Here is a 12,783-nt window from a genome sequence, read left to right as displayed (position 1 = left end):
ATATTATCCAATGAAAGATAACACTTCAGTAGCAGATTGAGCGTGGTACTTACCTTTAGGAAATGTAATGAGTTCAAGCACAATAAACAGGTAGAACCCTTCTCAGGGAGGCCAGGGAAGTTGCTTCTGGAAAGCAGACAATGACAGTGTACCACATGGCTAGTGTCACAGACCCTGCTCAGAAAGGATGCTGTCCCTGAGCTCAGCTTGGCCACTTCCATCCACTTGCCTGCCTTACATCCTTGGTGGCCACCCAGCATGCCAGCTGTACAGCGCACAGTGAGCACCCTGGGGTGGGAAAAAGCACTTTGAGACAATCAGGAGCCACCACTGCAGTCCTGCTGTTTGTGTTGTCTTGTGAGGATAGTTTCAACATGAGTCTCAGGACCCCTCTGGTGCTGTGACAACTGATTTCAAGTTATGCTGACGTGATATCTCTAAGTTATTCAGTATATCTGGATGTTTACTGGTGACAGTCCACGGTAAAGGAGTTGCGGTAGGAGGAATTTTTGAGCCTTTCCCAGGGGAACTACTTCCATTTTCTTAATCAGGAGGTATTTCAGGTGGTGCAATAATGATACAATAACAGCAAACCAAAGAAAAGAAAAACTCAACAAGCCAGAATGTAAAGCATGGAACTGTGTATGCATAGGGATAACTCATGTGCTGTGGGCTGCACAGAAATGTAGAGTTAAGTATTTTCACTGATGACAGCTATAGAGAATTAGTGAGAATTAGAGAAAAGCAGCTGAGACTTTGATGACACACTTTAATAATTATAATTTCCTTATATAACCTGGTACTGCATGACATATGTATTCATCTTATCTGCCATATATTCTCTTTTTAGCCTTTGCTGTAGGTTTTTCCTCCCGTCATGCTGTCATGATGGACATGACTCAGAAAGTTATTCCTCTAACTGCCCAAAACCAAGTGGGATTTTCTTTCATTTACAAACAAAAGACAAAATAATTACAAATAAATAAACAAGGACAAGAGCCAGGGAACCTATCTGTTTGCCCAAGGAAATAGATTTCCATAGATTCTGAGCTCTTGCACTTAAACAGCAGGTAAATGGACTCTGCAGTTTTCAGTCTCTCTGTTGAGATATTGCAGTAATGACAGCTATTATGAGAAGTCTAGATGGAGACAAAGACACACATGGGATTTATGTTTTTTGTTTTCCAAACTGACTGTTACATTTTTTCTGTTTTCTGGATGTTTAAGAGATCATCAACAATTGGTCTCTCCTTTGATGTCAGGGGGACAGGAAAACGTCTCAGACCTAACTGGCATTAATTTAACCTAGATTTCTCTTCCTGTCATAGCAAAGGAGCTTGTCTTCACACAGACCATACATGGAATATAAACAAACACGTTGTTTATATATATATACTTATTCTATATATACATATTTATTTATTATATACATTTATTATTATATATTTATTTATTTTTATATATTCCACTTGGTATCTAAAAGAATTGTTAGATATACAAACCAGACTGACTCATTCCCACTTACAGTGAGTGCAGGGAAAAGAAATGCGACAAAAACATCCTGTGCCCTTGAGCACTGACATGTTCAGACTTTGAGCTATCCTTTATTTTCTGTTTTGTTTGTTTTTTTTTTTTTTTGTCTACTAATCACAAAGACATTCATAACAAATATATATATGTTCAGCTCTGTAAATAGTGTTGAAGTAGAAATTCTTCACAAAATGTAAGAAGGTAGAAATTATTTGCCTTTGCCAAGTTTAAGCAGCCTCAAACATAGCATGCTGACTCCAAAATGTATAATATAGTTACACCACTGCTGAGCCTTGGGAAGTCACAGTCACAGTCAGTGACTTAAAGACCTAGTATCTTTCTATCCTCCAGGATTTAAGGAAGACTAAAATGTTTTCTGTGAGTGTTCTGTCAAGGCTTCCAAATGTGTGGTCCATATCAGTGTGTGCTGGTTATTTGGTTTGGTTTTCTTTAAAGAGAATTATTTTTAGTAGTTTGAAAGTAAAATTACTGTAAGTCTGATAACTTAAGAGCAAGTACTCTGGGTCAACCGTTAGATGTTGAAATTTTCTGAATGCCATGAGAGCACTCAGTACTTCAAAGTACTTCATTTTGCTTCAGATGAGGGAATAATTTGGCTTTATTATTTCGATGTTCTCTCTTTCATTTAAATTAGTACAAAATCTTAAAATTTTGTAATTTTAAGGTAAAGGATCGGGGGTTAAAGACATGATGTAATTAAAGTTGAAGTCTTAGGGTTTGCCCTTTACGTTTAAATATTTCCATAAGTTACAGTGAAAAGATTTAATAAATACTTCTATATTTGGGTAAATTCTGATGCAATGAATTCCAAAATGTGTGCATTAGCCTTGAATCTGAGTTAACTTAAGATAACTCAGATAATTTTGATAAGCTATGAGAAAAAACAAGCAGCTTGTAAGGAAATGGACCTCATGTACAAGTCAGTCGCTGTAATGCCATGTCGTTTGAAGCTGTGCCTTAATTTTTCAGAGCTTGCAGCTGATGATATGTTTAAGACAGCCCTCAGTTCTGGCAGGGCTTGAAGCAAATGTTACTTCAGTACTGTTAGAAAGTAAAAAACTAGTGACATGTGAAGTGACAGAGTTATACTCTGAGCAGTCAGTGAGTTTGAAGCCACAGCTTTCTGACCTTGAGTTTTCTGCCCTTGCAGCTCTCTTCTTTGCTGTCTGGTAGCCTGAACCTGAGTCCAAGGGGGAGTCTCTCTGCTTGTAGCAGACATTGTCAGAACACAACACATGCCTCTCCGTAAACCTTTTCCAGCTCTATGATAGCGCAAAATCTCATTTCTACTAATGCAAAGTTTGACTCTCTACCACCATTTTCTTGCTGTTCTAGTCTCAAAAGAACTGGCCACAGTTGCAATTTGGAGAGCGTAACAAGTGTGTTTGTGTGCACGCAGTGCTCTCTTTTTTCCTATAAAATATGTAAGTAAAAGAGAAGGCATCTAAGACTGCAATAACCTGTGAGAATTGGGGTAGGAAACAGGTCTCACTTCCCCCACTGACACCAAACACAGGAGAGAAAACATACATGGATTTGAAGCCCAGTTCAGACTGGACAGGAATAATGATGTGATCGGGACACCCGGGCATCCCCAGGTGAGCTCTGTGCAGTGTCCAGCCAGGAGGTGACAGCTGTCCCAGAAGTACCCTGGAAGAGACCTGACAGAGCAGCATGGGCAGAGCCACAGAGTCCTCTGGGAAGTCACATGTCCAGAGTTGTGGTTTTGGCCTGAGACAAAGCACAGCACACAGAGCTTCTGTTTGTTCTTGTACCCAAGTGTTCCCTCCATCCATAGGTACCTTCAGTATATTCTCAGCTGGGTTCCTTACCTCATGAGTAATATTTAACCCATGTTTCTCTGCACACACTACACCATTATGTTTGTACCTCAGAACAGAGCAAGCAGAAGTGAAGTTGCATGGAAGCTGCTTGGCTCAGAACCAGTGGTTGTGAACACCCACCTGTGAGGATAGATTTACCCTCTGCACGGGGTCATGAGGGTGGGTGTGCCAGCTCAGTCAGCCCACAGTGCTGTGCTAAAACAAACTCAGTGCCAAGCCAAGCATGCATGTCTGAGTACATGAGAGGGGAGAAAAGGGATTTCTGCCTGTTGACTCCACAGAATCTGCCTGTTGACTTCTCAGAATCTGGCACAGCTACTTAAGGTTAGCAATACACTATGGCCAGGCAGGTTTTGCTTCCGCAGGGATGTGTGATTACAGTCCTGAATGCCAGATCTCCAGTCTTGACTTTCCACTCCAATTTTACCACTGCCACTCCACTTCTGTTTTTTCCACCTGGCAGTGAGGTCATGGTGCTGTCATGAGACTTGCATCAAAAATTTTTTCCTCCCTGTGATGGCCATCTGTTTCTCTAGCCTTCAGATAACTTTGAGTCAAATATTTTTCTCTTTCTTTCCTCCTGAAAGAGCATCCTTCAGAGCACTTCTATGTGGTGCTCTGTGAATTGAGTTTGTACTTGGATATTGAGCTGTGGACAAAAGTCAGTCTGTAAGTGATGATGCCAATATCATTTTTTTATTGACATTGGCTAATTACACTCACATTCTTAGTCATACTAATTGAACAAGTTGTCTTGACCTGGGAATGACTTTAGAGTCTGGTAGCGTAAAATAAAGAAACAAGCTTAAAATTAAAAACCTTACAGTCTTCTGATAAAGAAGGCTGAAAAAACAGAAATGCATATCAGAAGAGTCTTTTAAAAATGGTCTCTGGGAGCCTTTGTTCTACTAACTCCCCTGTTTTCCTATAAACAGAATATGTTTCTTTATGCAGGTGAATGTAGAACTGAGCCTTAAGACATTAAGCTCTTTGCAGCAAGTGTCTTTGTTTCTCTATACAACCTTATTTTCAACATTCTCTTTAAGAAAACAAATATTTTTTTCTCATTTACTTGACCATTTTATTTTCTAAATCTAACTTGCCTGTGTCCTGGCCATTGCTTCCTTCAGAGATTCACTGTTATGCCCCCCCATGATTCTTTCTTCCCTATGAAACTGAGATAAATCAGTGAGAAACAAGAAAAAAATTCCATTTTGCTCACTTCAAGGGACCAGAGAGGAGCATTTGTGTCTAACTCGTCCTTGTTTATCTAATAATTTGCTCTAATAAATCACTGTCCATGGGTTGTCTGCATATAAACAGGTTCTATGAAAGATCACACCCTGTTTATAGCAATTCATTAACTGGAAAGACACTATCTTAGCTAGTTGAATTGTTATATGTAAAGAGTTTCCTTCAACTCTGGGTCAAAATAAAGATCCATCAGTAAGTGTATTACCTGGTAAACCATTTTTAGCTTAATTTTCTGTACCTCTTGTTCAGTGAGGTAAAGGTTTTTGCCTTCTTTCACAGGTGCCACCAGTGCTTCTGGACAAGCAGTTTTCAGAATTTACGCCGGATATCACACCTATTATTCTGGCTGCCCACACCAACAATTATGAAATCATAAAGCTCCTTGTGCAGAAAGGGGTGTCTGTGCCCAGGCCACACGAGGTGCGCTGTAACTGTGTCGAATGTGTCTCAAGCTCAGATGTGGACAGCCTCCGTCACTCTCGGTCCAGACTCAATATCTACAAGGCTCTGGCGAGCCCATCACTGATTGCTTTGTCCAGTGAGGATCCTTTCCTTACCGCTTTTCAGCTGAGCTGGGAGCTGCAGGAACTGAGTAAAGTCGAAAACGAGTTTAAGTCAGAGTATGAGGAACTGTCACGGCAATGCAAGCAATTTGCAAAAGATCTCCTGGATCAGACACGGAGTTCCAGGGAATTGGAAATTATTCTTAATTACAGAGATGATAATAGCTTGATAGAGGAACAAAGTGGTAATGATCTTGCAAGATTGAAACTGGCAATTAAGTACCGTCAAAAAGAGGTGAGTGTGCTGGAGAATATTTGAGCATATTCAGTAGCAGTAATGTGATAGAGCCTGAAATACATCCTTTTAACTGAGACAAATTTCTGCTTATCTTTTTTTTTGTTTGTTTGTTCTACTAGATTTCTGCTCTTTTATTAGTTTTATTTAGATGAATTTGAATAGTTGTTACAACTATAGTTGTCTCTTCTAGCACAGATCCTATGAAACTTTTTTCTTTTACACCTGAATAAATGTAGTCTTCAGTAGTTGTGCTCTGAAGTGCTCTTCAGTAATAGGGTGAGAAATATATAAAGCATACTTTAAATTAACGTGGATTGTGTCTGACAGAAAAAGGCAGCTGTGTTTAAACATCTCTGTAGAGATGTTTCTTCAAAAAGTAGCTATTACAGATACTGAAACAGAAGTTTCATAGCCGCGCATGAACTCCCAAAAATGTTTGCATTCAGATTCTCTTTCATAAAGAATTCAAAATGGAAATACCTGGATATTGGTGTCCATGGCAGTTAAAAATTCATACATTTGCTTCACCAATGTGTACATTCAGTTGGAATCAGAGGATGTCTGCATATATTGTTTAAAGTACTCCAGTTCTTTTGTGCATACAAAAGCAAAAGAAGCAAGACACAGAAATGAGTTAGGAAGACAGTTCCCATGATATTTCCAAACCTTCACCTAATCCCTGCACATCATCATGTCAGAATATGTTGTATTATCTTATTGGGAAACAGTACATACCAAGTCAGCTGATCTATGGAAGTTTATAGGCAAGACAAATGTAAGTATTTAGTATTTGTTCATATTCATTACAGCAAATGCTTAAAAAACTTCTGTGTTAAATTGTATCCATGCTAAATTTCTGCTCTGCAAAATATAATAGTAAATATGTTATTAAGTATGTTTGAAAGGTTTGAAGAAACAATAGCCAAACATTTAATGATTCTTTTGTTCATTTGAAATATAATTTAGTAATCCTAGAAGCTACTGTGGAGGTAGGGAACTACTGAAGTAATGATGGAAAAAAACCTCAGTTGGTCTGTGACTTCATAAGTCTTCTAATAAGCATTTTTTCCTTCAGAAATGTATTGCATAATTTTATGTGTTATAGTATAATGCTTCATGCAACATATTCACTGCCTTCATAAATTATTTTCAGATTGTACTTTGCCAGATTTAACAACCACTATTTCTATTTCTTTAAATGCCAGTCCTGTCTTATGGTCATATAAGAAGCTGAAGCTTGGACTTCTGTTTTCGCAAGGATTTGTGCATTGAAATAAAATTCTGACCTCATTGTTTGTTTAGATTTTTGTAAACCGTAGCACAAAGCTTTAATTTTTTTAATTTGAGGTAGAGACAGTGATAGGCATATGTAGGCTGAATTGTTTTTTATAGTTGCATCTGATTGTTGTGCCTAATTAAGTTGCAATAATACAGCTGAATACATAATTGATTCTTCATAATAGAAAAAGGCCATACTGATTTAGTGAAAGAATTCCAAATTAGTGGATCTTTTATATTTTACACACATTTTTCATTTCTATAAATATTTCCCACTGTCCCTACCATCTGATTCTTGCTGAAGTAAAATCAAGGTTTACTGAATGTGTTCCAAAATGTTTTCCATACTGGTTGCTGAAGTAAACAGTAGCCTCTGTAACAGTTCAGTTATTTTGTTTCTGATTATTACTACAGTATTCTGGTAGGTGCAGCTCTAAGATCAAGAAACTTACCTCAGGCATAACAATTGCTTGGATTCCAGCTGTCCTGGTCCATATGGATCATGATAAAAATACATCATCAGTGTCTTTCTATTTCTTGTGTTAAGGATGCTGCAGGAGACACAGCCTCCGGCTGATCCAGCAGCCTCCAGGGTCAGGGGATCCTTTCAGTTTGGGCACTGGAACCCAGCCAGAAGCTCTTGATAGTACAGTATTTTAGGCAATATATTCACTGCTTTTGTAAATTATTTTCAGATGGTACTGCGCCAGACTTAACAACGACAATTTCTATTTCTTTAAATGCGTCTCCTGCAACAAAACAGCAAAGCAGATGAGAATGCATTATCTTCCCCTCTTATCTTAAAACCCATCCCTAAAATCTCAACCTTTATTCATGCTATTACCAAATGACACTCTAATGCCATACTTGGGCTAAGGTCAGAGCTCCACAAGTAAGCAATCAGATCTGGTTGTCCAGAATGTCCAGTCTCAGTCCAAAAATTGCAGCTAAAAGTGACAAAATAATGATGTGTGTGTCTTTTTACATTGTTTTTTTTATGATTAAGTGCTCATGGGTTAAGTATTACTTTTCTCCTTTCATGTTGAAAATAATACCAAAAATTATTAGCAGTAATTCCTTTTGGCATTTTAAGTAAGCAAACATATTAGAACAAAGTCTTGTAAAGGGGTGCAGTAGTCTTTGGGTAATATAACTGGGTTTAACCTCAAGACACAGGATGGTGTAGAACAACAGATTTAGGGTACTTGTGGAAGCAAACAAGTGGATGGTGAAGAATTTTCATTGTGTAAAGAAATGAAAATTGACAAACATGAGTAAAGAAAATTACCAAGCTCAGAAGTTTTGAGGACTTTCCAAAATTACATAATGCTTGAAATGTAGATCCTGAAATGAACAGAAAAAGTCCCTTGGAATTCAAATTATTAAGCAGTGCTTTGTGTAGTGGTCTGCAAGACCCTGGTATCACCCTGTTTTTGTGGAAATTAAGAAAGTACATTCATTTTTAGAGCTCTCCATGTTCTCCACTTTGCTGCTGAAATGGGCCTTCCACAAACCAAGAACTTTATGCCAATTGGATTTGAGATTCTCCACAGTGAAAGCTGCTCATCTCTGCATTTCCATTCCTTTCACACTTGCCATAATACTGTGATACTCATTCATGTGCTGTCCAAAGGCATCTCAGTGATATTGATTCTCAGCCCATGGAGTCAGGCCAGAGGTAACCTACAATGTATTATCAACAAAGAAACTTCCCTGATAAAATCATCGATCTTCTTTATTAATAACTAATGAGGTTGAAAGATTTATAGTCTCAAGTTTACCTTGAAGGATAATGTCTAGCAAGACTGTGGATAATATCTGTACAGAGTTATGGGGCAGAAGCAGGAGAGTGTCTGCCAGAATATGTGGAGTTTTGTAGCATAGCCCATGGGACAGAACATCCAAGGTGCCATTATTTTTATGTTCATTTTACACCACTGGTGCAGTTTGACTGTAAGCAAAGCTTGTTGTGCCTGTTTCTGACATCTGCTGTTGCCTGGGCTACAACCAATAGCAAAGAGAGGTTAGGTTCCCTGAAGTCACTCAGCCACCCTGCACTGGGCACAGACATTTTGTTGTCCTGCTGTTTAATATTGTCTCAAGGGAGAGTTTGGTTTTATGAAAGCTGCCACAAGTTCACTGTGGTAGATTCTAAGCACATAACTGCAGCTCCACGTAAGGATATAGAAAGCACATCCCAAGCCCTGTATGTGGTTCACAGGCAAATCTGAGTTCAAATTAATTGGAAACCTCTGGTGCAGCAATGCAATTAAGTAGAAGAGAATAGTAGCTCTCTCTGTTGATTAGTAAATAGTCATCTTTTCCACTCATTGCAAAATGTGTGTTTTCTTGGCCTATATATTCAGAGTTTTTAACAGAGATATCACAGCAAAAACCCAATTTCTCTCACTGTTCAGTTAACTTTGTTTTAGCTTTGGTTCTGTTTAGGTATTAAGCATATAACTACAAAAATTTGAAAAAGTGCTTCCTACAATGCTTACTAATTTTCCTATACATGTGAAATAAAGAAGGGGAGATTAATAGGCTGAATCAATATAATCTGGTTTCACTGTAAATTTAACCAGTGTAATTTAAATACTTAGACTAGTCTTTTATATCTCTGATTCATTTTTGCCTCATGCTAAATGTCTCATTTCATTTAAGCTATGACTGTATAAGCTCAAATACAGTAACAGGATGAGGTTATAATTATTGGTAGTACTGTCTCATTTTGCTTTGTTATTAGACATTCTCATATCAACACAGAAGAAATAGGAATTTTTAAGTATGCAGCTGTTGAGCTTTTCTCTCTCACTTCTCGAATGAGCACTGGCTTGTTTGGGTTGGGTTCACTTTTTTCTTTTTTTTTAATCTTTTCCATTCTTAGGTTATGCTGATCATCTTTCTCTTCCTTGACAAATACACAATCTCTGATAGATTTGGAATACTTTATATTGTAAATAGGTTAAATTCTGCACATTTCAAATTAGCAGTCTGGAAAAAATTCTGTAAGCTTTTTTTCTGCTTTTATCTTTAAAAACCTAAAGTAAATGCATAGTTTATCTAGCCTCCATCCAGTGTTATGTGTCATGTTGAGAGCTATCTAAAGAAGCCAGAGCTAAGTTTTCTAAAGTATTTCTGATCCTGAATTAACTTTTTTTAAAGGTTTGATTAAAAAAATTTAAATTTTACTTTCTTTCCCTATTTGCTAGATATGCATCCGCTTAACTACTAAAACTCTCCTAAATACCTCTAGTTGGACCTCTAGATGCTCTCTCTTCCCAGGGGCAGGACCTGTTTTTCTGAGTTGTGAGCAGCTGCAGAACGTGTACTAGCAAAGGACAGAGTGAAAAAGGGAGTGGGTTTAACAATTTGATGTATTTAAAGAATTAAAAAGAGTTCAGGCCTTATTAGAAAGAATTTCAGGGAAAAATGTTTCAGGGAAATCAGCTTCAAACTAAATTAAATACTAAATACAATAATACGACATTCAGATTTCCTGGATCAATTCAATGTTTCCAGGAAAGTGATGGTGCAGGATAAAAAGAAGTTGTTTGGTTTTGGTAATAAAAACCATCTGTTTGGTTCTGCTCAAAAGAGGACTTTTTAAAAAGGAATCATCAGTTCTTGCTAGTTTTCTGTGCAAAATACAACCTCAGTGAAATGAAAATATTTCACAATAATGTCAAAAATTCTGTGAAAACATGCCTAAAATTCAGTGAAAACATGCCTAATCATTTCAAATCTATTATTTCATGTAAGTGTCTAAACACTTCATTTCAATGAAATAAAGGATTTTGTTTGTCTGCAGTTACTTCTAAATTCCACTTGGACTTTAACATATTTGCCAATTAAATTCTTATAGCTAATATCATCCATATCATATTATTACAGAAACCAGTATAGGCATGATAGAAAGCAAGAATTATTGATTTTCAAAACTATTTTAGCAATTCCTAGAGAAAACAATTTTAAACTACTGAAATGAAAAGTTGCTATGTTCTTAATAATGTTTTTAATATTTAATTATAATGAATATCTCATTAAAAGTCTTTCAGATGCAAAAACATGAATTACTGACTCTGTAAGCTGGAATGACTTCAGAAAAACAACATCTTAAGTCTTGTTCTGTGTTTAAAATTAACCCACACCTGAAACGTAAGCAGAAACACAGTGGCCATGTGTAGCAAGTCACTGTGTATATGAGTATTTGTCAAAAGGCTGCAAAGGTGCACTCAGAAGTCTTCATGTAAAAAATAACAAAACCTCACAAAAACCAGACTCTGATAATATTTGGATATTTTTGACACCAAAGGAAGACATGTTTAGTCTATGAATTGCATAACTGAGAGGAGTGATATATACACATTTGGGTCCATGTCTCCAGAAGACCCATTTCTGCAGACACTCAGCTATAGTACTCAAAAAATTTGACAAACATTTTTCCATGTTAGAGTCAGGTACTCTAAACTAGGCCATATGTTTGCTTTGTAAATCATGTAAAAGTCTCCATGTTTATAGATAAGAAGTCCACAGATTGCTAAATAGTCTGAATTAGGTGAGTAGATTATCTGTTACACATGCAAAGCCTTCTTCTAGTTGGTTATAGAATCCTTTCAGTTGGAAAAAAAACTTTAATTCCAACTATTAACCCAGCACTGCTGAGGCCACCACTAAACCATGTCCCTCAGTGTCACATATATACATGTCTTTTGAATACTTCCAGGGATAGTGACTCAACCATTTCCCTGAGCATCCTGTTCCAGTTTTTGACGAGCCTTTTGGTGAAGAAATTTTTCCCAACATCCAATCTAAACCTCCCCAGTGCAATTTGAGGTCATTCCCTATCATTCTATCACTCATTATTTTGAAGAAGAGACTGACCTCCACCTCACCACAACCCCCTACTCTCTGGGCTAAACAACCCCAGTTCCCTCAGCCACTCCTCATGAGACTTGTGTTCCACACCCTTCTCCTGCTCCGTTTCCCTTCTCTGGACACGCTTCAGCGTCTCAATGTCCTTTTTGTAGTGAGGGGCTCAAAACTGAGCACAGAATTCAAGGCCTCATCACTGCTGAGTACCGGGGGGAGTCAGTCACAGCCCTGGGCCTTCTTGGCCACCTGGGCACTCACGTGGTTTGTGTTCAACTGCTGTTGAACAGCACCCCAAGGTCCTTTTCCACTGAGCAGTTTCCCAGCCACTCTGCCCCCAGCCTGTAGTGCTGCCTAGGGTTGTTATGACACATGTGCAAGACCTGGCACTTGGCCTTGTTGAACCACATGGTGCTGGCTTCAACCCATTGATCTAGCCTTTACAGATCCCTCTGCAGAACCTTCCTATTCTCCAGCAGAACAACACTCTTTCCCAGCTTGGTGTCTTCTGCAAACTGACTGAGGGTGCAGCTAATACCCTCATCCAGATCATTGATACACATATTAAACAGGACTGGCCCCAGCACTGAGCACTGGGGTCACCACTAGTGACCAGCTACCAACTGGATGTAATTCAATTCACCACCATTCTCTGGGCCCAGTTATCCGAACAGTTCTTTAAGCCATGAAGGGTATTCCCATCCAGGCCACAGCCTTCCGGCTTCTCCAGCAGGAACACTGTGGGAAATGGTGTCAAAGGCTTTACTAAAGTCCAGGTGGCCAATACCAACAGCCTTCCCTCATTCCTAAATCACAGGGCATATCTGCTTAATACAGCACTTAGTTGTGGTGAAACAACTTTCCTAGATTATGTGAATAAATTCCTTATACAGTCAATAGACAGAGGTATGCACAGAGGGAGATCCTGTCTGTTCAAGATAAGCCGTCTAAGTTCATTCCAGAGACATCTCTCTCTGCTTCTGTGGCTGGATAAGGAAACAGTGTGCTTCATTTAGAAGAATTACTCCACTAGGCATTGAAAATATAGAAGCAAATTAGACAATTTAGTGCATCAACTGCAGTTTCTACCCTGTGATTACAGAGACTTTGAACTTCAGAATTCAGCAATAAGTAGTTAATTGTGTCTCAGAAGGCATCAATAACTTTTAAATGCTATATGCTA

At 38.2% G+C, this 12,783-nt stretch overlaps 1 protein-coding gene across 1 annotated transcript in view; it reads left to right on the top strand.

Moving 5' to 3' along the window:
• Window positions 1-12,783, top strand: part of TRPC4 (transient receptor potential cation channel subfamily C member 4) — a 131,227-nt gene that overhangs the window by 64,922 nt on the left and 53,522 nt on the right. Inside the window, exon 3 of the mRNA XM_053934709.1 lies at window positions 4,929-5,447. Coding sequence (XP_053790684.1) covers window positions 4,929-5,447 — 519 coding nt within the window. The remainder of the gene's footprint in view (window positions 1-4,928; window positions 5,448-12,783) is intronic.

Source organism: Vidua chalybeata, chromosome 2 (genome assembly GCF_026979565.1).
Source record: "Vidua chalybeata isolate OUT-0048 chromosome 2, bVidCha1 merged haplotype, whole genome shotgun sequence".
In the NCBI taxonomy this organism is placed as follows: domain Eukaryota; kingdom Metazoa; phylum Chordata; class Aves; order Passeriformes; family Viduidae; genus Vidua; species Vidua chalybeata.
The sequence above is the reverse complement of the archived record's forward strand: the minus strand, read 5'-3'. Positions and strand labels throughout refer to the sequence as shown.